Source organism: Trichechus manatus, unplaced genomic scaffold (assembly GCF_000243295.1).
Source record: "Trichechus manatus latirostris isolate Lorelei unplaced genomic scaffold, TriManLat1.0 scaffold00015, whole genome shotgun sequence".
Classification (NCBI taxonomy): Eukaryota; Metazoa; Chordata; class Mammalia; order Sirenia; family Trichechidae; genus Trichechus; species Trichechus manatus.
This window is the reverse complement of record NW_004443951.1, coordinates 15,561,410-15,588,069: the sequence shown is the minus strand read 5'-3', so window position 1 is coordinate 15,588,069 and position 26,660 is coordinate 15,561,410. Positions and strand designations below refer to the sequence as shown.

Below are 26,660 nucleotides of genomic sequence, written 5' to 3'. Positions count from 1 at the left end.
TCAAGTCCAGTCATGGTTGGCTCTTTAGAGTTCCAAACTGCTTTAGTATTTTGCAAGGAGATCTCAGGCTCTGGGAACATCAGCCTCAGGTGGAAATTTAGAGATCATCTGCCCCAGGCCCCCCACCCATTTCGCTAATCAGGAAATGGAGCCCCGGGAGGGAGAAGAGACCTAGCCAAGAGCAGGGCCAACAGCAGAACACTGCAGCCCCATGTTCACTCGGCGTCATTAGACTAGAGAGATGACAGCCCCTGGGTCAGGGCAATCCAGAGGAGAGGTCACGGGGGTAGGATGGGGCCATGAGGTCACGGGGGGATGCTAGTTTTTATTCCGTCAGACACTGCTGTCATAGTCCTCACTTACTCTTTCCCTGCGACAATGTGGGAAGCCAGTGTGGTTGTCCTCACTTTACAGGAAAAGAAATAAGGCTCAGAGAATTCCAAAGCAAACAGCTTCTAAGTGAAGGAGACAGAATTTGAACTTGGACCTGCCTGTCTCCAGACCCCACACCTTTCCCATTACACCTCGTTCGCATGGTATAGAAACAAGGGTGCCTTGCAGGCATTATGGACCCCAGGTATGGTCGTGCTAATGATTGCAACTATCAGAGCAAACCCAGGGTGGAAGAGAAGAAGGAAGGGAATATACATTTGCTTGATATTTACTCTGTGCCATGCCCTGTGAGCGCCTCCCATGTGTGATCTTGATCATCCCCCACAACCATACCATGAGGTAAATAGAACCATCCCCATTTTACAGATGAGGAAGCTGAGGTTCAGAGAAGGGAAGCGATTTGCCCCGATGCTCATTTTCCCCACTGCCCTCATGTGCCATGCAAGGAGCAAATCTGATTAGAGTCCCAGGGAGGCAGGTTACTCACTTCCCAGCTATAAGCCTCACTTTCCTCATCCAGAAAATGGGAACAGTCTTCCTCTTGGGTGGTTGTGAGAATGAAATGAGTTCATTTACTTGTTCAAAAGATATTAATTGAACGTCTCCTCTTTGCCAGCCCCTGCTCTAGGGGGCTGCTCTGGGGACACAGTAGTGAGCAAAATGGACCAAGGTCTTGCTCCTAAGGAGCCAGATGCCTCTGGAGAAGTCCTATCAGGTGCTCCACAGGGGCTGGCACTTCGTAAGTGCTCAATAAAGCTTAGCAAGTGGTGATGGCTGCACAACGCAACGAATATAATTAATGTCACTGAATTGTACATGCACAAGAGGTTGTAATGGCAAATGTTTTGTCATATATATACTTAAGGCAATAAAAATACTAAAGCAGACTATCAGTTCTAGAAAAAAAAACTTATGGGGATAAGAATACAGGATTAAATGGGATGGTACGTGGACCTGTAAGGGGAACTCACTTGGGTGCTACTTCTCTACCACTGTCGGTGGTGGTGCAGTGACCTGGCTAAGGAGGACACAGGGACCTTTGGGCCAGAGCCCCACATCCTTGGGCACCCAGCAGTTGCTGGTCCAAGCTTTTGCCCCAAAGCAGGCAGAACTCTGCCCTAGGCATGGACTGTGGCTGAACAGGGCCTCAGGTCTTCTCCTGAGGGCCCTCCCTGGCTGTACTGCCTCCTCAGTTCAGCCCCACCCACTCCCTGACACTGTCCCTGGGCCAGGCCTGCGCCTGCCCTGGAGGCTCTCCCAGCTGTCCTGATGTCCCCTCTGGGTTCTGCAGACGCTCTCCCTTTCCACCCCTGGAGGCCTTGTCTGGAAGCCAGCCCCTCCCGCTCCAGAGGCGTCCCCAGACATCACCCCTGTGCTATTCTTTTTTCCTGTCAACTGTGGCATCAAATGTCAACCAGGCTCTGCTCAGCACCAGCAGGGCAGGGGTGAGGGTTTTTATAACTGTGTGGTTTAGGGGAGGGTCCTCTCGAGCCCCCCATGGGGGGCTGGGAACGTTTGGTTGGGGCCTGGCTCTGCTCCCAACTCACTGTACTACCTGGAGCAATCCTCTTCCTTCCGGGACCTCGGTTTCTCTGAGCCCATCACAGGGAGGCAGCCCTCTCTGCCTTCACCAGAATAGTATGAGGACCAGGGTGCACAGGCAAGGCCCACTGGGGACTAGGGAGACTCTGGGCAAGTGGCAGTGGCTTCGCCTGAGACCAGACTGTCTTCCAGGTGGGCTCTGGAAGGGGCTTCTTGGGGGAGCAGAGCAGCTGTGCCCATCAGGCCCCAGAGCACCCTGTCCTCCTGTCCTCACTTGCCCTGCATGAGCCTGGCAAGCTGGCACTGAGCACTGGGGAAACAGGGTTTGGCGGGTCCTGACAGCTCAGCAGTGGCAGCGGCAGTGGTGGCAGTGGTGGCGGTTGCAGGGGCTATTCTGAGAGCTGGGAGGGGCTGGGGAGCTGAGCTTGGAGGAGGGGAAGCAGCCAGGAGGACACAGTCCTGTGGGGAGAGTGCCACTGCTGAGGGGGGCGATGTGCCCATGGCATTGGGAGAGTTGTGTGGCGTGTGCTCATTGTCACTGGGAGGGGGCGGACTAACTGAGGTCTTGCGGTGTGCACTGGGGTTGTTCTGGGTGTGTGTGCACAAGTGTTGTGATCCAAGAACTGGTTGATTAGGTGAAGCACACATTTGTAAGTGTGTGAGCCAACGAGTGTGCATGCATTGAAAAGTGAGCATGTTTAAGTACACTGAAGGTGTGAGTGGAAGCAAGTGTGCCTGCATGTGGAAAGGGGAGGGGTGAAAGGGTGAGCAAGTGGGGGGCTTGTTTGTGAGCAAGAATGAATGTGGGAGAGGTAGGGAGAATAAACCAGAGCTTGAAAGCAAGCGTCGGGGAGGGGAGTGGAGCTCGGTGCCCACAGGTACTGTGGGAAGGTATGGGCCCCTGTAAATGGGACACAAGGCTAGGGGACATGTGCAAGTGTGTGTGTGAGCTGGTGAGAGCAGGTGGGACCGTAGGAAGGGAAGATAGGTGTGAACAACAACAATAGTAATGATAATGGCTAGCATTTTTTGAGTACTTACTTGGGGTCTGGTGTTGACATTCATAATCGTATTTAATTCTTCAACAATCCTATGAAGGGAGTGCTATTATGGTTATCTGTTTATAGATGAGGAAACAGTGGCTTTGAGCAGTTAAGTAACTTAATCACTACATTCTACTGTCTCATAAGGAATGTGTGAGCAGGGGTCAAGGTGTGAGTGAAGAATGGGGGTCATCGTGTGTTTGCGGGTGTGAGTTTGTGTGTGTATTGGGAGTGTGGGGGCCTAGTGTGCCAGACGTGGGTCCCAGAGAAGAGTCCAGGCGGCAGCTGTTGACACTGGGCAGGGCAGGGGCCAGAGCAGAGCCTGAGTCAGGCTCGAAGGCATCTCTGCCAACCTGGCTTCCCAGCCCCGCAGTGGCAACCCAAGTGCTCCAGCAGATGGTGCCAGGGCCCCCAGCTAAGGATCCTTTCATCTCTGGTATGGTCTCCAGCAGGCCCCATCTCACAGCACAGTCTAGGCCAAGGTTTAAGACTGGCAGGAGACTTGCTAGGCCTCCAGGGTACCTAAGGGAGCAGCCCCTGTGTGGGACTTTAGGCAGGGAGGCATATGAGAGCTTGGGAGGGGATCCGGCAGTGATTTTAGTCCCCTTATGACTCTAAACAGAACAACTTGGAGGTTGTGTTTATGTATGGGGGGATGAGGACAGGCAACAGTCCCATGAGATTCAGGCAGATACCATGGCAGGCATCTGCAAGCTAGGTCTGCTCATACCCTGGGGGGCCACCCTCACCCTTGGTCCTACTCCTGGGGACCTAAGCTGGAAGGAAGGAATTTTTACTGGGAAAGGAGGGCTGTGTCCTGGGACATGGGCCCAGCCCTCCCTGCCGTCCAGAGAATTTACATCTCCTGCCCTGCAAATCAGAGCTCTGGTGGTGCAGTTGTTAAGAACTCAGCTGCTAACCAAAAGATCGGCAGTTTGAATCCACCAGCTGCCCCCTGGAAACCCTATGGGGCAGTTATACTCTGTCCTATAGGGTCACTATGAGTCAGAATCGATTTGACGGCAAGTGGTTTGGGTTTGGTTTTGGTTTGCCCTGCAGATCACAGTCTCCATCTGTCTAGGAGTAAGGCATTGGCTGGGTATCAGGGGATCAGAGCTTGGGATTCTAGTCCTGGCGATGCCATCTGAGCAAGTAACTTCCCTGCTCGGTGTCTCAGTCTCCTCATTGACAAAACAGAAATGTTGTGCTAAAGCGACACAAGTTGTTACTGACTGAGCAGCAAGTGGTCTGGGTAAGCAGGGAGCAGAGACAAGTACTGGGAGTTGGGGGTTGGAGAAGGTGTCAGGGATAAGTAGACATTTGAGCTTTAAATCCAAAACCAAGACCATTGCCATCAAATTGATTCCTATAGGACTGAGCAGAACTGCCCCACAGGGTTTCCAGGGAGTGGCTGGTGGAATCGAATTTTTGAACTTTTGGTTAGCAGCTGAGCTCTTAACCACTGCGCTACCAGGGCTTCTTGAGCTTTAAAGAAAGGGAAGATCTCAGATGAGTGCCCTGGGGAGGGGAAAGGTGTTCTAGGTAGAGGGGATACCCTGAGCAAAGACTGGGAGGTGAAGTGGTAGCTGGAAGCCTAGCTCAGCGTCCTGTGGGATGAGGTCATGGGCTGCCCAACCTCTCAATCAGCCTCTCCGTTCTGGGGCCCCGTGATGATCCGATTAACATTTGCCTCCGCCACCAGCCCTTTAGGTCTCAGTTGCTGCTCTTTCCACAGTGCCCTGGACAGAGCCAGGGATGTCAAAGGTGCTCAATAAATATCTGTTAAATGAGTGAGCAGCACCCTTTCCAAAACACCATGTATTTGTTCCAACAGCCCCTGAAAGAGCCTGTAAGGACTCTAACATAAACCAGTTGCCATCAAGTCCATTCCGACTCATAGCAATGCTATAGGACAGGGTAGAACTGCTCCATAGGGCTTCCAAGGAGCGGCTGGCGGATTCAAACTGCAGACCTTTTGGTTAACAGCCAAGCTCTTAATCACTGCACCACCAGGGCTCCAAAGACTCTGACACAGTGATCCCTTAAAGTGGCGTCCCAGGTACATCACCTGGGAGCATGCTAGACATGCAACGTCTCGGACCCCAAGCCAGACCTCCTGACTCAGAAACTCTGCGGCTGGGACCCAGCAATCTGTTTCATCAAGTCCCCCAGGTGATTCTGCTACATCGCCCCTAGAGAACCCATTTGCAGATGGAGAAACTAAAATTATGCCAAAACCTGATCTAGAACCCAGGTATTCTTGACCCATTCCTTCGCCCCGCCCAGTCCAGGGCACAAAGGAGGGTCTGAGCTACCCCGTCAGGTTACTGGAATGAAGGCAGGGAAACACCAAGGGTCTAGAAACAAGGGGCGGGGCATTTTTCCCCGGGGGGGATAGAGGCGGGGCCAGTGCGGTGAGCCCCGCCTCATCCCCGTTGCCCCGGGAAACCCTGGGTTGTAACAATAACCTTCTGATGCGCCTCTGGGCGGGATCTTGTTGAGTCCATGGGCGGAGCAGCCCTGTCTCGGGCCAATGGGAGAGCTCGGGCTCCGCCCCTGAGCTCCCTCCCCGAGCACCGTGCAGGGGGCGGGGTCGGTGCCCGCCGCTCCACCCCTGCTCCGTAGGCGGCGCTGTTGCGTGCAGGGGCTGCGGCGAGGTTGCCCAGAGCTGACAGCTCCGCGCCCCCACCCCCAGCCTGTGGGTTGGGCACCCGGCGGGCGGAGGATTCCGCGGCAGCGGGCGTGCACGCCCCGCCCCTCCCCTCCGGGCCCGCCCCCTCCCTGTCCCCCGCCCATCCCGAGGTGCAGCCGGCCCCGAGCGCGGCGGGAGAGGGAGCTGGCGCTGGAGCCGGAGCGGCGGCGGCGGCGTTCACTGGGCGGCAGCGGCGGCGGCGGCGGCGCGGGCTCCTGCACGGGCTCCGGCACGGGCTCGGGCTCCGGCATGGTGCAATCCGGCCTTGTCCCGGGAGAGCGGGGCCCGCGCGCGGGGCCGGCGCCCGGGGAGCGGCGGCAGCGGCGGTGGCGGTGGTGGCTGCAGGCGCAGGCAGGCGGCAGGTGCTAGAAGCGGGGCTGGGCGAGGTGTGTGCCCGCTGGGCTCCGGGGCCGCCGCCCCCTCACTCCCCGCATCTTTCTCTCCCTTCGTGCTCCCCAGTGCGTCCAGTCCCCTGCCTCCGCGCTCTGGTCCATGGCGCCCCGCGGTTGAGCCGGCGCCGCCAGGGACCCCTCCCGCGGGCCTCCCCTGGGCGAGCAGATCCCGGAGCCGCCCGCCCACCCTCCGCGGAGCCTCCCTCCCCTCTTCGCCGGAGCCGGGCGGGACCATGGCTGCGAAGCTACGAGCGCATCAGGTGGACGTGGACCCGGACTTCGCGCCGCAGAGCCGTCCGCGGTCGTGTACGTGGCCCCTGCCGCAGCCCGACTTGGCCGGCGACGACGACCGAGCGCTGGGCGCTGGGGTGGCTGAGGTCGCCGAGGACTGCGGGCCGGAGCGCCGGGCGACAGCACCGGCGATGGCCCCAGCGCCGCCGCTGGGCGCGGAGGTCGGACCGCTGCGGAAAGCGAAGAGCTCCCGGCGGAACGCGTGGGGAAACCTGTCCTACGCCGACCTCATCACCAAAGCCATCGAGAGCGCCCCGGACAAGCGGCTCACGCTCTCACAGATCTACGACTGGATGGTCCGTTACGTGCCCTACTTCAAGGATAAAGGCGACAGCAACAGCTCAGCTGGCTGGAAGGTGGGGACGTCCAGCTGGGGATGGGGAGCTGGCGACACCGGCTAGGGCTTCTAGGGGCCTGCTGTGTGCACCTGGGCACGGGACGGGCCGTTGGGAGGGCCTCTGGGGCGCCCCAGGTGTCACTGAGTGTGTGACCAGGACTTGGGGCTGGCCGTCGGACGGGCGGGGGCGTGCAGGGAGTAGCTGTGTGTGTTCCCTGGACGCCCGGTGGGAGGTCTGCTGGGGCAACAAGGGACTGCCTCTTTGAGTAGCCCTCGAGGGACTCTGGCCATGTAACACCCCACCCCGACCTTGAGGGCACAGCTGAGGAACATCGGGGACCCCCCTTACCCAGGCGAGTTCGCTTTGTGTTACTCTTGTTTTACCCTTGCCACCAGGGCACCCTCTTGAAGAGCTGGAATAACGGCTTGGGGCCAATGGCTGCTTCCAGCGCCCCCCCGCCCCACCCCGCCCCAATCTTTCCGACAGCTCTTTCTGGAGCTGGCCCCAGGACAGATTGTGACCCTGGACCCACAGTTCTTCCTATGGTGCCAGGAGTTCACCTTAGGGTACCGGCCTACCTGGAGTGGGGGACCTTTGTCATGTGACCTGGGAAGCTCTGAGTTCTCCACAGGGCAACTGCCCCACCCCCAGCCTTACCTGGATTAGCTTGAGGGTGGTGGTGATGACCCCTGCTGGTCTGAGGGCAGGGTGCTGTGGGCTGGGGAATCTTCCCTGCCCTCCCTAGACTGCTTGTCTTCCCCTACCCTAGCTTTCTGAGCCCAGATGCATTTGGGGGTGGGGGAGGGGCAGGGGAGCCCCAGGGAGGCCTCAGTGCCAGCACTTGGGGGGGCCATCTTGAGAGAGGGCAGAGGTTTGACTGGATTGTGGCCTCCAGACCCAGCTCCTCCTCTGGCCATCTTATTGGGGAATGGGTATAGTCTGCTTTTGGGGGAGAGGAGGTTGGGTGGCTGTTCTTAGGGGGTGAGCTGTCAGAGAAGAGCTATCATGGAGTGAGTGTCAGACTCCCTATGGGGTAAGGGATCTTTTTGAGGGAGGCATGGAATGTGACCTGTGGTGGGAGCAGACAGGGTCAGAGCAAAGAGGTATACAAGTTGGGGTGGAGGGGTGAAGGCTTGTGCACATGGGTGGCTCAAGATGCCCAGTGGCTGCAGTGTAGGACCACGTGTCCCTACCTGGGAGCCCAAGACTCTCAGGCCTCACACTGGCAGCTTCACCATCTCAGCTGCTGGCCACTGTGGGGGTAAGGGGCACAGGTTGGAGAAGCAGACATGGGTTTCCTTCCCCACCCCCTCTCTACTCCCCTTAGGCTCAACCCCCACTGGAACACATTCCTCCCAAGTGTGTCCAGCCCTTGGGCTTTTCTCCTACCTCCGTCCCTGCTCCCCATGGCTTGTCCCACCGTCCACCTCTCCCTGTAGATATAGTCCCTGTCTTCAAGGGCACAGGTCCAGATGCCTCCTCCAGGAAGCCTTCCCTAATCTGTTTTAGTTAGCTTAGGGCATCCCCTTCTCTGGTCCTTTCTCTGCCTGCCTTGGGTCTTAGTCGTTTGTGTCCTATCTCATTTCCCTTTTCGACCCCCCCGGTTGGAAGTCAGTGGCAGTGTCATAGCCATCACTGTGCCTGAAGCACCCAGCATAGAGCCTGGCACCACCAAGGAGCCACCAGTGCATGTCTGGCAAAAACAGTGACCATAAGGGGCTTATGCTGTGGTGGCAGAGACAAGAAATGGGTGGTTATGTTTTGTGGATGGTGCAGATGCTGCTGAGGCAGAGGAGTAGGTCAGGAGGGCTTCCTGTAGGAGGTGGAGCTCCAGCTGGGGCTTGATGGGGAGGACAGGGAAGATGGAAAGAGGGTACGTGAGGCTAGAAGCGGAGAGAGGACTGCAGTTTATTGAGTCTTGGGGCCAAACTCTGTGCCAGGTGCCTTCTCACATCTTCCTTAATGCTCTCAACAGTCCCTGAGGTGGGTTTTACTGCCCCATTTACAGAGGAGGGCACTGAGGCCCAAAGTGAAGGAGTGAACTGCCCAAGGTCACACATTCAGTAGATGGGAAAGCTGGACTCCAACCCAGGTGTGTCTCCTTCCAGAGCCCGGGCTCTCTTCCTTGAACTTCTAGATGCCTCAAAGAGCCTCGAGAACAGTATCCTGCTGCAGCTGGGGGCTGAGAAGGGGGGGCGGGGGGACGCCAAGGCTTTTGAACAAGGGCAGATGTAAATCCTAGAATGTGGCTGGGAATGTGCTTGGAAAAACTTGAGTCCCACGAGTTCATTTCTCAGACTCGGGGACTGAGGCCTGGAAGGGGATGGGACTTTTCTCAGGTCATCAGTAAGCAGCAGGTCCTGGATGAGGACCCAGGTCTCCAACCTGCCCATTGGATGTGATTTCCACTGCACCATGCTGGTACTCCCTGCACCTGGGGTCTGGAAGGAAGGAGGCCTGGGAGGCTTAGCCCTGGGCTGGGGAACTGGAGAGGGAGCCTCTGGCTTGGGCTCCTGACCTAGGTCCTGGCAGAGACCACCCAGGCATTGGAAGGGGCTCTTTAAAATAAAGGGGTCTCTGGCTGCCCCATCATGTCGCTTCAGTAGCTGTCCTTCTACCCCACCCAGGCTCCCTGGGAAGCCTCTTTCATGCCTGGGGCTGCCTGTGCCTATATCCTGCCCCCCATTCCCAGTCAACCCCTCCAGAGACGTGGTCGGGGGGCCACCCCCAACTCCCAACCAAGCTCAGGTTGACAGGCGCTGTGGTACACTTCAGATGTCAGGGCTGGGGCCAGGGCCCATTGTTCCTTCCTCCCTGCCCTCCCCCACAAGTGTCACACTTGAATCCCTGGGGTGTGCCAAACCTGTGTTACGTAGGGTCGGGGGACCCATGGAAAGGTGCTCTGGTGCTCAGGTCGACCCTGTGTTTTACAGACAAGAAGGGCTGGCATGGTGGTGGGCTTGATGCCCCAGGGAACAGGGAAGTCCTCATAGAGGAGGTGGCACTTGATCTGGGCCTTCACTGGAAAAAACCTACTGCTGTCACGTTGATTCTAACTCACAACAACCCTACAGGACGGAGTAGAACTGCTCCATAGTGTTTCCAAAGAGCGGCTGGCAGATTCGAACTGCTGACCTTTTGGTTAGCAGCTTAACCACTGTGCCACTAGGGCTCCGCCTTCACTGAGGAGGGTAGAATTTGCGAGAAAGCCTTCCAGGGGGTGATGACTGCACATGCCAAGGCAGGGAGGTAGAAATGTGCAGGCTGGATCTGGGGGATAGCTTGGGTGTGCCAGGCTGGCGCTGAAGGCACTAAGGTGGCATGGCCAAGATGGAGTTGGCCAGAGCAGGAAGGGCTAAAGTGCTTGGCTGTTGCCCTGTGTGATGTGGGGAGGCAGCGGGGTGGTGCTGAGGGGAGGAATTGGAAAAGGCAAGACTCTGGCAGGCGCAGGACACCCAAACCAGGGCTGAGGCCTAGGGAGGGGCTGGGCTCAGTGCTGCCAACTGGCCAAAGAGGCTGGTAGTATTCCCCTGGGGCAAGGGTCTCCACGCCTGGGATGAGGGCTTGGACAGGAGGACCCCTGCCTCTGCTGTGGCCCAGGAGTATGGCTATCTGGGTAGGGCCTTCCACTTTCCCTCAGATGCTCCAGCTTCACCTTCCCTAGCCCTGGACTCCTCTGGGAAGCCTTCCAGGCTGTTCTGGGTCCTGGTGCTCTTTCCACTTAGCACCCCAGGAGTTGTTCTGCCTGCTTTTGTGTTTCCTGGCTGCCAGCTCCATTGGGAGCTCCAGGCCAGGCCCAGGCGCCTCCCATTCCTTCTCCAGGCCGTGTGGGGGGGAGTGCAGTGGATGGGGACTTCCCTCCTCCCTCAGGGGCTGGGGCTGGAGCTGCCCTGTCCCAGATGCTGGAGCAGCCTGGTTCTTAAGGGGTGGTAGTACTACCTGCATGTGCCCAGAAGGTCCCAGGTGGGGTGGGGGCTGGAAGGAGGGGCTGGGCTAAGAGGCCAGGAGGAGTGCCCTCCTATAGCCCCAGCAGAGCGTTGGTTGTGAGTATAGGGGGCTCCCCCTTCCTTCTTCCCCTCAGCCTGCTCCAGCGGGGCACCCTCCTCCTTTGTCCTACGGGGATCCCCAGCCCCAGGGGCTTGTGGGGGTGCGGGAGGAGGCGGTGTGAGCCCCGGGCTTGTGGGGGGGGTGTCCTCACCCCCTTCGCTGCACGAGCGGGGTGCTGGCAGCTGCCCGCCTCCTGGGCACGAGCCCGTGCCAGCCGCTCCTGGCACAGTTGCTGGCACGCCCGGCAGACTCCCACGGCCACCTGCTCACACCCACCCACGAGCGCTGGCGCGCTGCGGGCCCTTCCGGCTTCCCGGGCCTTCCTGCTCCCCGGGCCTCCCAGCTCCCCTCCCCCATCGCCATGCTCCAGCGCCCCCACCCCAGTCCTAAGCTCCCCGAGGACCCCCTCACTCCTGCCGGCTCCGAGGCCCTGGCCCCCTCCCCCCATAACTTGGGAAGCCCCGGAGGGGTAGCTGCGCTGGCGCGGGGGGCGGTGAAGAGGCGGGTACCGGGAGGCAGGCAGACCGACAGACAGGGTGAGGGCCCCGCCTGCCACCTGGCGCCGCTCCAGCGGGACGATGGCGGGCAGCGCCGTGCCAGGCGGTAATTGCAGACAGACTAATTTAAAGAGATGAGACGGTTATTTTTAACTCGCGTTAAGGTAATGAACGGCGCGGGGGGGTTGCGGGTTCGAAAGTTCAGCGCCCCCCCCCAGTCCCCACTTTCTGTGGGTCGGGGACCCCTCTCTACAAGTCCTGAGGGCTCCAGCCCAAGGAGTAACTAGAGCCAGAAGGGGAGGTTGAGGAGCAGCAGGGGTCCTGCCAGAGGGTGGGGAGGATTGAGAGGCCCGGGAAGGAGGCGCCCAGTTCCCGGACCACCAGCCACTAGCCAGGTGCACGTTCCGTAAAATCTTCCCTACCATCCTGCAAGGTGGGTATTAGCATCCCTGTTTTCTAGATGGGGAACCTGACTTGAGAGAGGAAGTGTGCCTTGGGGTCACATACCTTCAGAAAGTGGCAGACCTGGAAAGTGAACCGCCTTCAAACCCTGAAACTCAAACTCTTTGTGTCATTGGGTGGGGCTGGGGAAGAAAGCTGGAGGGAAGGGCTTGGGTTTGGACTCTGAAAGGGTAGGGGATTTCCTTGCAGCCCACCTTCCTCTGACTTTAAGTGGCCGTGGTGACAGTGACCCTGTGGGGTGCTGTGGACTATGGAAGCCCCTCTGAGTCTTGTGAAGGGTGAGGAGGTGGTCATGGGCTGTGTACATTAGCTAGAGCAGGGAGAGCCCCCTCCTCACCTCACAGGCTCCTGCACCCTGCAGCTGACTCACCAGCAGCTTGGGGGCCTGCCTTCCAGCTTGGGGGTGGGTACCTGGGAAACAGGAGAGGGTGGGGCTGGACCTACCTATATACCAGTGCCCACCCCCTCCACCCCTAAATCAGCTTCTGATCTCTAGGGGAGGTAGGGAATCATGGAGCCCCTTCAGCTAGGAGAAGAAGCAATACCCCTTCTTTGCTTCTTCCCCTAGCTGAATGCCTTATCACATACTCCCAGTGATTAAGAGCTCACAGCCTCTGGGATAGCCCATTCTATTGTTAAAGAGCATCACTTGTGGGGGAGGGGGTCCTAGCTTAGTCTTTTGCGGTCCAAGGGAGCTGTGGAGTTGGGGGTGGGTAAGGGGAGGACAGGGCACCTGTCTGGGAACCTGATCCAGTGTGTGAGCTAGAGCAAAGCTCTCTCCCACTCCAGTCCTTGGTATTCTCATTCATATCCAAAGGACCTTAACTTGGTCACTGGTCCTTTTGGGGCTGTGACTTACAGTCTGCATCCAGGAGCCATGAGGGTTTCCTTGGGACAGAGGGCACATGCTACCAAGAGAGGACTGCTCACAGTGGAAGTGTGTGAGTACAGGTGTGGATGGAGTCAAACCTGGGACTCCTGCTTGTAGATGCCCACTCTGCCCCTGGGAGTACCCAGGTGGCAAACACTTCAGGCACAATGAAGGCAGTGTTCATGGCAGTCCCAGCTGGTCCCCAGAGCAGACAGATGGGGGTTCAGGGTGTTGTTGGGTGGGCAATAGCTGAGGCTCTGGGGCCGGATAGGGTGCTCAGGGGGACAGCTGGATCTGGAGCGCCCCCTTTCCTCCTGGCACCCTGGTTCCCATGGAAACCAACTCCTGTTTGGGAGGGTTTGGCTGTTTGCTGCCTCTCCCCACCCCCCAACCCATATGTGGAGGTGGGAGGGGGGCCAGGTGGCGTGTGGGGGAGGGGCCTCCCACACCCTCCCCCCAGGGCCTCCCTCTTTGCAGAGAAACCTTTGTGGTCTCTAAGGGGGGCGCCTATTGAGGAAAGGGGAACGAGAATTAATGCGTGGGTGTGAGGCAGTTGGTTAGGCACTTCACATAAATTCTCTCATTTCATCCTCCCGGGGTCCTGCTGGAAACATTTAATAGCCCCATTTTGCAGTTGAAAAAATGGAGGCCCATAAAGATTTCACTTGGCAGTCGTCATAGCTGGGGCAAGGCAGAGTCTGGATTTCAGAAGCAGTCCTGTCTGTTTTTTCCATGTTTCACCTTCTCTCAATGCCAGTACTCTCTCAGCCCCACACACCAGCCAGCCCTTCTGCCTCAAGGCATTCTCCTACCGCAGAACCCTTGGGACTCCTCAGTACCCCCTGCGAGCCAGCCACACCCAAACTGCTCTGTTTGGACTCCTGGCCCTGTCCAGGCCCTGCCTTCCATCCCGCTTTCCCTGCTGCCTCTGATCTCAGGCCACCCCTTGAAATCCCACCTTCGCTGGAGTTCTCAATCCACACCCACTGCCATTGTCACATGCTCACTCTCATGGCCTGATCCCTTGGGACATCCCTCAGAATCTAGGTGATGCTTGGGTGGTTTGAACAAAGACTCAGGTGATTCTGGAACCCAAAGCAACTTCCTGAAAATTCCTGCCTTAAATCTTTAGTTGTTCACAAACCTGCCTGACAATCAGAGTCACCTAGATATTAGCCCTTAGATAATACCTGTTTCCAGTCCCCATCTCAGACCTTCTATGTCAGACTTTCAGCAGGTGGGCTCAGGAATCTATGTTAACAGGTATGCCTGGTGATAGGTCAAATTCTGAACCGATGCCTTAGGTCATGGCTTCCAGGCCTCCTGCTTGTCACTCTCTTTTCCTCCTCCCAGGACGGACTAGCTCCTCCAAGCAGGCTGTCCAGTTTGAGCCCACTCTTTTCTACCTCACCCCTTTTTTGGTCCTCCCAGAGATTTGACCTCCCATGCAGTCAGATCCAAGGGGCTGAACCACCACCCTAAACACATGTGCACCTCCCCCACCCCCACCACTATCTTATGGGTCCCATTGCATAGGACATGGATGGAGAGAATATAGCCGGCAGCCAGGGCTGACATGTTTGCCACTGAGAGCCTTTGGCTACAAGAGGGAGGGGAAATGTCAGAGCGGGCCTGTCTAGAATGGTAAGAAAATGAAAAGACACAGCCCCTGTGTTCTGATAGCTCCCATCTAGTAGAGGGGATAAGAGGAGCATGTATACCACCCAGTGCTGTTCCTCCAGCAGCCAGTCCTGGGGCCTAAGCGTAATACTGAAGGCCTTGCCCATCCAGTCCCAGTCACCTCCCCAGCCACATCTCTTACCCCTCCTGTCTTCTAACCCTTGCATTAGCCACACTGAACTATTCCAGCTTGGGATAACACCTGCCACGTGCCACTGCATATATGCTTTTATTTAATCCTCACAGCAACCTGGGAAGCTGGTACTATTGCTGTCCGATTTTGCAGATGAGGAGATTAAGGAGAAGAGAAATGAAGTGTCAGAAATGAAACGTCCGGGGGCTGACTTCATCCTAGTCCAGTGCTCTGGCCAGGCTATCCCAAGCTGGTCTCCATCCCCCAACCCCCTAGTCATGTGTCTTATCTGTCTCCTCTTTCTTGGAGTGTGGTCCCATAGTTTCCAGTCTGGGGAACAGCCTGGGGTCCCTGGCTTCCTCCCCCGATGGAGCGCTTTCTGAGTACAGGGCCAGGTCAGCTTGCTGTCCCCCTGATCAGCAGGCCTGGGGGCTGATGGCAGCCCCTTCTGCTCACTTTAATCCAGGGCTACAACAATTGGACACCTACTGTATATGGCATGCAGTGCTGTTCAGAGAAGAACCCAGCTGGCTACCTGACCTTGAGTACCCGCAGGTCAAGCTAGGGAGATAAGATGAGGATACCTGATTCTGTTTCAGGCTAAAATCTGCTCAGGGTCACGATGGAAGGCCAGATAATGAGTTTTGGGTACTTGGAGATGGGGAGGGCATTCCAACAGACCCTCAGGACTCTTTAGGGAACCCTACAAGGTCTGTGCTCGCCAGAGCCTGGCAGGAGCTGAGGCTGGAGAAGCAAGCAGGGGCCTGAGGGTCAGAGGCCTTGAACGCCAAGCCCAGGAACTCCAAGCTGCGCGGGAGCAGAAGGATCAGTCTAGGGTGGTGTGGAGGGTGGACAGGAGGGAAAGACTGGATCAGGGGCGCACCGTGGGCCTGAGCCCGGGTCCAGGAGAGAAGAAGAGCTCAAGATAGGGTGGCAGTCCAGATAGTCCCAGATGCCAAGCCCGGCTCCCACCCTTCTTCCTGAGGTGCTATTCAGCACTCTTTGGTACTTCTTAGAGGTGAACGGGGTAGCATGGTTAGGAACTTGAGCCCTGGAGGCAAACAGGGAAGGAGCAGATACTAGCTCTACTACTCAGCCTTGTGTGGCCTTGCTTGGGTAACCGAGCCTCAGTTTCCTCCCCTACAAAATGGGATAATAAGATTTATGCCCAAGCTTTCAGGAGAGATACATGTAAAGTCCCCGGGAATGCTTGGCAGATATCATTACTGTTGTTCGTTCATTGGTCTGGGAAAAGGAACCACCCTACATGCAGTGTAGGGGTCCCTGGGCCCGAACCTTTGAGAGACGCTGAATTGTGTGTGTGTGTGTATGTGTGTGCATGGGTGCGCTAGGAGGGGGGTCCTTCCTCTAATGCGTGCTTCCCCTGTCCCTGAGGTGTCAGATATTCAGCACGTTCAAGCTCCCTCCTGCCCTTACTTTCATCCACTACCTTCCAGCCTACCCAGCCTTCCCTGGAGCCCTGGTGGTACAGTGGTTAAGAGCTTAGCTGCTAACCAAAAGGTTGGCAGTTCAAATCCACCAGCCACTCCTTGGAAACCTTACGGGGCAATTCTACTCTGTCCTATAGGGTCACTGTGAGTCGGAATCAGTGCAACATGTTTGGTTTGGGTTTTTTGAGCCTTCCCTTTCCACCTCTCAGGAAACCTTTCCCATGGCCTTGGGAGGCAAACAGGGCAGTTTTAGGATCCCTGCTGATAGATGAAGGAAATGATTTGCTCAAGGTCATACCCAGGGCTGCTTGCCCCAGACACCAGCTTTTCTTTGCCCCACTGGCAGGCTGTGTGACCTTGGGCAAAGCTCTTCCCTCTCTGGCTCTGAGTCCAATCTAGAGATCAGAGTTCTCAGCAACACTCTGGGAAGTCTTACCGCCTTCTCTTCCCCTTCCCCCTCCCTCTGTCCTCAGCTGGCCTCGCTTCCTCTTGTAACCTGAGCTGGGGCCTTGGGGGAAGGGGCATGCCCTCTGCCAGAGGCACCTGCCAGCTGAGCAGATGTGTGGGGATGGAGGCCCCCAGGAGGGGATTGCTGGCTCTTAGCCCAGTCTGGTGGACTGGGGCAGGCAGCGCTCAGCACACCCAGCCGGGGCCTCTGTCCTCTGCCCCCGGAGCTTACCCTGAGTGCTTGTTCATTTTTCACCGGACATTCATGGCACTCCAACAGTGTCCTGCAAGGACCTCTTAGTCTCCAGGAGAAGACAGATGGCAGATGAGGGCTGGTGCTCCGGTCTGGGTGGGCTGCCCTGGGCTCCTAGAGCACCTTGGCATGGGGACAGAGGACCAAGGACGGCCCCGGGGGGCGAGGCCAGTATCTGTGTGGGTGGCCATGCCCCTGGGAGAGCAGATGGTTCTCTTGGCACCGTGCCCATTCCTCCTCTTCTCTCCCCAGGAGCCAGCCTGTAGGGCTGGGGCACAGCTGCTGGGCCCTCCCCAGAGCACCAAGGGCAGGGCCTGGTGAGGTCACCACAGCTGCTCCCAAGGCCTGGGGCAGGGGTGTGGGGAGGTGCCGCATCCACAGGGAGGGAGGGGGCTCCGACTGAGGGGAGGCAGGGAGAGGTCTGAAGGGCACTCATTTAGTCCTCAGTTAACCTGTTTGCCTTCGAGTCGATTCTGACTCATAGCGACCCTATAGGACAGAGTAGAACTGCCCCGTAGGGTTTCCAAGGAGCAGCTGGGGGGAGTCAAACTGCCGACCATTTTAGCAGCCGAGCTCTTAACCACGGCGCCACCAGGGCTCCAATCCTCACTTAGGGATCTCATTTAATCCTGTAGGAGGAAGGGGGGTTCTGTGGAGAAGTTGCTGAGCCACTGTGGACAGTGCCCCTTCACCTGGGGCCCACCCTGGAGGCTTCTGCCGGGCCTTAGCTCCCACCCACCCCCCCACCCCTGCTCCCAGAGGTATCTCAGGGAAGGAGGATGAGCAACGGGCCTAGGTTCGAATTCATTATCACTTACAATTATATGACCTTGGGCAACTCAGTTTGCCCCTTGGGACCTCCACTTCTTATCTGTAAAACAGGGATGGTAAACCAGCTCAGAGGATTGTTACAAAGTTCTAATGAGACGGTAATAGTTGAGTGCCCAGCACACTGCATGGTACATAGTTCGTGTTCAGTACATGGTAGTTCTTTCCTGTCTTCACTTTGCTGAATCCTGAGGATCAGGAAGTGCTGAGGAGAAGCAGGGAGGTGGCAGAGGCAGCAGGAGCTGCAGGGGAAACCAGGGAGGAGGGGGTTCAGGCAGGACACTGGTTGGGAGTGGCAGGGCCTGGAGCTGAACAGCAACTGCACAGAAATGGCAGGCTTGAGGGGTTCTTGGCTGCTGTGGGCTCCACCTTCTGTGTTAACTTACTGTGAGTCAAGGATTGCCCCCTGCACAGTTCACCGTCAAGTGAGGAAACAGACTAACGCAATTATACTACAGTGTGCAGTTACATCTTTGGGGTAGCACTGAGGTGGGAGCAACTATATATTTTGAGGGGGCGCAGAGGAGGCGAGGAAGGTGCCATAGTACTGGTCTTGATGGAGGAGCAAAAGCTTGTTAACCAGAAAGAGGAAAAAGGGCAAAAGGACAGAATATGAAGGGCATGGAGGTGTGAGACATCTGGGGTGGCTGGGACCCCAGAAGGGCTTCAGAGATGAGGCTGGAGGGCATCAGAGGGCTCTTGAATGTCAGTCTGGTGGACCCGAGCCCATGGGTGATGAGGAGCTGTGGAATTTTGAGTAGCAGTGAGCTTAGACTTGCTGGTTTGTCTGCTGCCCAGACTGGGTGTGTGGGCTCTGCCCTCTCTTGGGGTGGGGGGAGGGTGGTGCCAGGGCCTGACCCTTGACCTCACACCTTGCTTTGGACATTTGGTTCCTGCTGACCCCTGGCTGCGCACTTCTATTCCACCACTGGTCCCAAACCCACTCACCTGTCGCCATCTATGGCCCTGATGCCCCTACCTGCCTTTCTTGCCCTCTCCCACTGTAGCCTCTAGTGCCGAGGATCTGCCCACATAGCCGCAGGCCCATGCCTTCCTCTGCTGCTGGGAAGCCTGCCTGAATGAGCACCCCAGCTTCACCCCTGGGGAGACTGTGGCTCTATCTGGGACAAGCATGTGCTCTCAGGCCAGGATGGGGCCCCAGAGTGGGCTGGGTGGCTAGGGATGGAAAGGGGAATGCTGGAGCTGCTTCTGAGCTCTGACATACGGAAGAAATGAGATTCTTGACATGTAGGATCTCATCTAGGTCCCATCCCTCTCTGTGAATATTGGAATTTTTACCTCCTTTTATAGGGGAGGAAACCCTGGTGGTGTAGTGGTTAAGAGCTACAGCTACTAATCAAAAGGTCGACAGTTTGAATCCACCAGCCGCTCCTTGGAAACCTTATGGGGCACTTCTACTCTGTCTTATAGGGTCACTATGAGTCAGAATCAACTTGATGGCAATGGGTATTTTGGTTTTATAGGGGAAGTCCAAGGTCACATGGATAAAATTGGGATTTCAATCCCTGTCCTTGACATTTCTTAATGCAGGGAAGGAAGGAGGGTGAAAGAAAATGGGAGTCATGGAGGAGAGCAGAGCTCTCCCCACAGCCCCTGAGGGCTAGTCTCTGCTCTGGGTAGGAGCTGGATCATCATCCCTGTCAGATAGGAACTACCTGAGGGAGGGTTGGGCTGAGCCCTGGACAGTGATGGAACCTAAAGACGTGTCCACACCTGGCCTAGACTTGGATGGGTGGAACTAAGACCCAGGACTGAACTTGGGAGGGCCCTGGAAGCTCCCAGGTGCCAGGAAGCCCAAAAGGTAGTACAAGATTGGGGTGGGGGAGCTCTGGTCTCTGATGAAAGCCAGGACAGCTTGGGCTTGAGACCAAGGCAGAGATGGTCACTGGGGTGGGCAGCAGGGCAGCATGGCTCCAGCCACATTGGCGTGGTGGAGAAGTCCCACCTTCGGAATCCAGTAGCCCTGGGATCCAGACCTGGCCCACCACTTCCCAGCTGCATGGCCTCAGGAAAGTCATTTAGCCCACCTAAGCATCAGTTTCCCCCCTTTGTAAAATAGCAGTACCTACTTGCAGGATAGTTATCAGGATTATAAAGAACCTAGATGAAGTCTTGCATGTGGTGGGTGCTGCCCTTCTCCTGCCTCCGTATTTGAGGCACACACCAGGCGTGTGCGGGAGTTGGCTTGCACTGGCTCATAAGAACCAAGTGTGCACATTTCTTCCCAGTTCTGCAGTCAGTGATGTCACGTGGGCAGCTTGAAATTGGGTATAATGGGCATACTACACCACAGAAATTGGCAAGGGCTACCAATTAAATAGTTCTTTTACCCCTTGGAGAACTGGTTGTTAAACATTCATTTACCAGCACACCACTGAATGTGCCCCAGAAAGGGTAACCCCCCAACACAGGATCACAGGGCATGAAGATGACACAGCATGGGAGCCCATGTCCCTGAACCCATTCTGAGGACCTGGTCAAAGCAAGGGACAAGATGGGAGGTGGGGCAATGGTGTAATGTTGGCTGAGTCAAGCAATCTAGAACTCCAAGTCCATGGTCTTTTCTGGGCCTGGGGAGATTGGACATAGTCATAGCACCAGGCAGTCCTCTGTAGGCAGGGGCCAGGGGACAGTGAATGGTGAAACCTGTCTTCTCTTCACGCCCACCCCACCTGGAGATCTGGCAGGCTCTGGCTGGAGAAGTAAGATTGGATGAGGTTGAACTGTCAGAGAATGAAGCTGTGCTGGGAGGAGAAATGTGGTTGTACTGGAAGATAAACGAGGTTGTACTGTCAGGGAATGAGGTGGTACTTGGAGGAAAGGTGAGGCTGCATTATTAGATGAATGAGGTTGTACTGTCAGGGGATGAAGTGTACTTATAGCAGAGATGACGTCCTGGTGGATCAGTCAGGTTGCACCATCAGAGAACACAGCCACACCACAGAAGGAAGGAGAGTCTCCGACTCAGAGAATAAATGAGGGTGTCCTGCTGTATAAATGAGGGGGCCTGTCAGGTGAATGGAGTGCTGTTAGCAAATGAGGTTGTACTTGCTGGATAAATGGGACTGGTGTGCTGGATAAATGGGGTTGCGCTGTCAGATGAATGCATTACTGCTCCTGGGCGAAGGGTGTCCTGGGGATAGATGAGGGTGTCCTGCTGGATAGATGAGCTGCCACCACCAAATGGATCAAACCCTGTCCACCGGGGAGGCAGCATCAGTGAGCACGAAGTTATTCTGTCCCCAGTGGGGCTCCTGGAGTGTCTTCTAGCCAAGATGGTACAGGCTGTGAGAGGCCTTGGCTCCAGCAAAGCCAGGTTGGGTGGGCAGCCCTGGGTTAAGCAACTCTGTCTGGGGAGCAGGAGGGATCAGGGTAGGGGGGCTGGTTGGGCAGCTGCACTGTTCACCCTGTGAGCCCTTCTTTGCTTTGCACTGAAGCCCTTACTCCTCTCTGTGGTTCCCTCTGCGGATCATGCTGTTCCTTTCTCCACCCTTCTATCTGTATCTCATTTGTCCTCTGTTCCTGCCTCACAGCCTCTATTGTGTGCCAGCCACTCCACTAAGTCTCATTTAATTCTCCCTACAACACAGTATGACCCCCTTTACTCTTTCTTCTTCCCTCCCTCCCTTTCACTCATTTTTTCACTTATTCATTCCTTTGACAAACATGTTTTATTAAGTGGGACTGCTAATTGAAAGGTTGGAGGTCTGAGTACACCCAGAGATGCCTTGGAAGAAAGTCCTGGCAGTCTGCTTCAGAAAATTCAGCCATTGAAAACCCTATAGAGCACAGTTTTACCCTGACACACATGCAGTCGCCAGGAGTTGGAGTCAACTCAATGGCAACTTTTTTTTTTTTAATATGCCAAACAAATGGGGGTACAGTAAACAAAACAGACAAAAATCTCTGCCTTCGTGAAATTTATATTCTAATATAGTGGAATCCAGACCATAAACAATACACCTAGAAGATAATTACATTTTAATTTAAAAAGTGATAATTGCTTTAGAGCAGGCTAAAGGGGCCAAGAAGTGCCAGGGAAGAGAAGCGATTTTAAAAAGTGGTCAGGATGGGCCTCTTTGCAAAAGGTGACACCTGAACAAAGACTTGAGGGAGATGAGAGATCTGTGTGGGTATCTGGGGAGCAGTGTTTCCCCTGAGACAAAGGCACTGAGGTGGGACCATGCCTGATAGGTTTGAGGGCCAGCAAGGTGTGAACGAGAGGGAGAGGGTGTTAGGAGTCAGAGGTCACGGAGGGTCTTGTGGGCTATGGCGAGGCCTTGTCCATTACTCTGAGTGAGATGGGGGTGGGATGGATACTGGCAGGATGTGGGCAGGACTGGACGTGATCCAAGGTATTTAAAAGGACCCCTCTGGCTACTATGTGGAGGACTATTGGGAGTGAGGGTGGGAGCAGATTGCCGACTGAGGAAATGCAGGTTCAAAGCACCTTGCCCCAGGGTCACACAGCTCGTCGGTGTTGGAGTCAAAATTGGAATCCAGATCTAATGCCAAAGCCGATGCACTTTACCCTGTGCTAGCCTCTTCTCCCTGGCAGCTGAGGCCCCAGGTGCTGGCTGCCCAGGCTCAGGTTCTGAGGGAGAGTGGGATGGGTGCAGGATGTAACCCACCACCCCCTGCTCTGCCTACAAATCCAGGAGGTCTTATCTCCCTTGGAAACCAGCACCAGGCCTGGATGTAGCTGTGGGGAGGTGTGAGGCCCCAGAAGCCGGGCCCAGCTCTAGGCACCAAGGGAGCCCGGGCATGCTGGGGCCATGGCTGTGGTGGCAGGTTGCTAAGCGACCCGGAGAGGGAGGGAGCCCTGGTTACTGCTGCCTGGCAGAGGCGTCTCTCTCCTCTGCCTCCCTTGCCTCCTCTGTGGCCTCTGGCCTCCCAGGAGGCCTTTCTGGCAAGCCAGAGTTAGGATCAGTGTTTGCCACTGGATCTTTGCCGGGAGCTCTGATTGGTACCAGGTGGCTGGGCCCTGAGGAGCCAGACTGGGCTGCAGGATGCACCTTTTCTCATGGGGCGTGGGCCCTGATGCACACCTGGTGCAGAGCCTAGCTCAGGAGTCACAGGCTCAGATACCAATTGTGACCCACCGACTGGGGTGACCCTGGGTAAGGCACTGCACCCCTCTAGGCCTTGACTACCCCCTCCATCTGCCTGCAGGATCCCTCCTCCAAGGGCCTGTTTCTGTGAGGGGTGTGAGGGAGGGTTCTGAGTGGGTAGGGCTCTGCCACCACCACCACCACCACCACCCCCCCCCCCCCAGCTTGGCTCCTCTGACCTGTTTTACATATTCAAGTTCTGGGTTAGAGTCTATTTACAAACAGTTCCACTACTTAGGAAAAAAAAAAATATATAGAAAAATAAAACTCCTGTGCTGGATGATTCCAAGAATTTCCATGGGAAACTGAAAAGGTCCCAAGAGTACAACTGGCCCATCCCCATCAGGTTTCCCAGGTGGGAAACCGAGGCCCAGACTGGGAGACAGGCTTGCCCCAGGTCAGGCTTGGTGGAGTGAAGGAGCCCTGGGCATCCCTGCTCTACCGCCAGGTCCTGGGCAACCTAGAGCAGGTCCTCCCTGGGTCAGACCAGCCATGGGGGCTAGAGCTGCCAGGGCTGCCTGACTGGGCAGGGCACAGAGGGGCAAGGATGCCAAACTTCATAGGCCAGTAGTGTGTGTTCTAGATGGTAATCTGAAACATTTTTTTACTGAGAAAATTTAGATGTATTATGAAGTGCAGTGCAAAACTTCCTTGCATTTTAAAAATGTAAGATGTAAGAAATTTCGACTTTGCAACAACTGCTTGTGACCATGCCCCCACCCTTCCCATGCTTGCCAGCCTTTAGGGATAGTTTACATGGGAAGTTTAAGAAGCTCTGGAGTCCTGGCTTTCTAAGATTCTTTGGAAATTCTGTGACTCATTTCCCTCTCCCTTGGCAGAATGTGATGTCCTTTAGACTCAGAGTAAGACCAACCTGAAATCAATACCTGGCTCTGCCACTTTACAAGCTGTGTGACCCTGGCAACTTAACCTCTCTGAGCCCGTTCTCCTCATCTTGACATGGGGATCACAGCCCCTGCCTTGTAAGGGGTTTGATGTAATGATTACGTGAGATAAAGTAATTACCGAATCCAGGACTGTATAGACAGATACCGAGTACGTGCTTCTACCTGGTGATGTCCTCCCTCCTCCCCAACACTCGCAACTGATAAAGAGATGTTGCCTGACTGACCTCCAGCAGGGAAGTGGAGAGGTGGGAGGTGGAGCCTCCGGTAAGCCAGACAGTCTCTAGGGGGAGAACACACGAGGTCTCCAAGGCCTCTGAACACAGGTGTGAGGGAAGGCGCTGGGGAGGCGGAGGCGGAGGCAGGGGCAGGGGCAGGAGCAGGAGTTGGGAATCTTCTTGAGGCAGTACCTCTCCCTTGGGGTCAAGCTCCCCTCCTCTCAGATTCCCAAGAGAAGCCCTGCAGGGTAATGCTGGGAGGGATCTTAGAGCCCCAGGTGTTGCCTTCCAAGGCCAGAAAGTGCCAGAGACGGGGAGCCCGGGACTGTTAAGAGTTAGGTTAGTAGCTGGAGCTGGGAGTGACGGGTTGGGGGCACCCTGGGCAGCAGGACGGACCCCCTCCTGGAGACTGGTGGGAAGGTGGCAGGAGGGAGAGCCTGCCCAGAGGAGTGGTTACAAGTGTGGCTAGTTGGATTAAGGAGTTAAGAGCAGGTCCATGAGCTGGGCAGACCGAGAGTGACACCTGGCACTGCTGCCTACCAGCTGTGGGACTGCAGACAAGTTACATCACCCCTGGGCCTTCGTTCCCTGATAGATGAGATGGGGTAATGCTAGCTTCACCAGAGTTGTCAGTGTCCAGCAGTTCCTCTGTGCATGACATGAACTAAAGGGAGACAGAGATCTCTTAGGTGAGCTAAGTAGGTGAGGTCTTCTGGACAGAATGAGGGATTTAACCAATGTCCATGAGCACCTTGTGTGTTCACCAGAAACTTCCACATACATCGATTAGTTCATTTAATGATCTGACAACCTTATGAGGTGGTTCCTGAATGTTTATCTCCATTTTTTTTTAAGAGTAGTTCACTGAGCCTTGAAGAGATTGAGTAAAGAGCCTACAGTCACATAGCTAGGTAGCTGAAGTCAGGCGTCCTGTCCAGCCCTTCTGATTCCAAAGCCCAGGCTATTACCACTGCAGTGCCTGAGCCAGAAGGTGAGGCCACCAGCTGGGAGGGCCAACAGAAGTTCTACTCCAGGCCCCTGTGGGAGTCAGGTCCTTGGAGATGTGGACTCCGCTGCCTTCCTTTGCCCTAAGGGCAAGCCTGAACAAGCAGGCAGTGACAAGGGAGCTCTGGAGACTGGCACAGCTGAAACAGAGGAGAGGATGTGGCAAAGAGGGTGGCAAAGGTGAAGCAGAAAGGGCTGGTGGCCTCGGGCAAGCCATTTCACCTCTCTGAGCCTTGGTTTTCTTGTCTGTAGATAGGGATTATGTCATCTATTTTGTGGGGATTCTGTGAAGGTTCCACCAGCTAAAGAAAGGGCTTTGAGGTCACAGTTACTCTGGCAGGTGGGACAGGAGGGGAGGACAGGCTGCAGCCCACATAGCTGGGCTGGCCTGAAGGCAGGCAGTGGGCAGAGGTGGGGTCTGAGGTCTTCCTGGCCAGTGGATATCTTTTGAGAGGCTTGGTGGGATTCGAGGCCTCTGGGGGGTCCACAGGAATTTCAAGGGGTTGGGGGTAATTTCTGAAATATCTCAGCCCTATACCCACCTTGGGGGACCCCCAGCCTATCTTGTTTTCCCTGGCCAGGCCATCCCAGCAAAGGGTTAACAGTCTTCTCTACCTGCAGTTGCATTTTAAAGACATGAAATTAAAGCAGGTAATTTATTCTCCCCACACACGAAAGAGCAATTAGTTCTAAACAGGGCTTAATCAGTCACCGCGAGATTGATTTCTGGAGCCCTGGGTTTTCGGGCTCCTGGCGCCATGCCAGGCTGGGGAGAGAGGGGGGCGGACAAATGAGCCACGGCGGCGGCATGAGCCGTTACATAATCTGCTGGGGGGCTCTGGCAGCCCGGCCAGCCCAGGCAGGGCTTGGCGGAGGAGGGGGAAAAGGGGGTCCCCACTCCCCTACTGTAGGTCCCGGGCGGACCAGAGTAGCCCTCAGAGTTTGGCCTGGCCTCAAGGGACTAGCTGGGCCCAGCGCTACAGCCCTACCCTCTGGGGAGTGTCGGGGGTGGGGGCGAGTTCGAGGGAAGAAGATGGGTATTCTGGGTTTGTCCAACCGGGTACTTACACTTGCTCCCCCTTCTCTCTTCGCCCAACCCCTTTCCCCATTCTTCCTTATTGCCTCCCCTTCCCCCATCTGGCTCTTCTCCATTCTCTTATCCTCTAACTTCTTTTTTCTATTTCCCCCCCATCGCTTTCCCCTCTTTCCCAACCCCTATCCTTGTCTCCGGCCACAGAACTCCATCCGCCACAACCTGTCGCTCCACACGCGTTTCATCCGCGTACAGAATGAGGGCACAGGTAAGAGCTCCTGGTGGATGCTGAACCCCGAGGGAGGCAAGACGGGCAAGACCCCGCGGCGCAGGGCTGTGTCCATGGACAACGGGGCCAAGTTCCTACGCATCAAGGGCAAAGCGAGCAAAAAGAAGCAGCTGCAGGCACCCGAGCGGAGCCCTGACACCAGCCCCCAGGGCGCGGCAGCCCCTGGGCCCACGCCCGCTGCGGCCAAGTGGGTCGCCAGTCCAGCCTCACACGCCAGCGACGACTACGAGGCGTGGGCCGACTTCCGCGGCGGCGGCGGGCGACCCCTGCTCGGGGAGGCGGCCGAGTTGGAGGACGACGAGGCCCTGGAGGCCCTGGCGCCGTCGTCGCCGCTCATGTACCCGAGCCCGGCGAGCGCGCTATCGCCGGCGCTGGGTGCACGTTGCCCCGGGGAGCTGCCCCGCCTGGCCGAGCTAGGAGGCCCGCTGGGCTTGCACGGCGGCGGCGCTGGGCTGCCGGAGGCCCTGCTGGACAGCGCGCAAGACGCTTACGGGCCGCGGGCTCGCGCCGGGGCGCCCGCCTACTTCAGCGGCTGTAAGGGCGCGGCCTACGGTGGGGGCGGGGGCTTCGGGGCGCCGGCGCTGGGCGCTTTGCGCCGTCTGCCCATGCAGACCATCCAGGAGAACAAGCAGGCCAGCTTCGCGCCGGCCACCGGGCCCTTCCGCCCCGGGGCGCTGCCCACGCTGCCGCTGCCGCCCGCGCCAAGGCCCGGCCCGAT

The 26,660-nt window shown here is 56.6% G+C and overlaps 1 protein-coding gene across 1 annotated transcript in view; it reads left to right on the top strand.

Annotated features, from left to right (window-relative positions):
- The first annotated feature begins 6,295 nt into the window (after positions 1-6,295).
- Positions 6,296-26,660, top strand: part of FOXO6 (forkhead box O6) — a 20,853-nt gene continuing 488 nt past the window's right edge. The window contains exons 1-2 of the mRNA XM_023727043.1: positions 6,296-6,709; positions 25,858-26,653. Coding sequence (XP_023582811.1) covers positions 6,296-6,709; positions 25,858-26,653 — 1,210 coding nt within the window. The remainder of the gene's footprint in view (positions 6,710-25,857; positions 26,654-26,660) is intronic.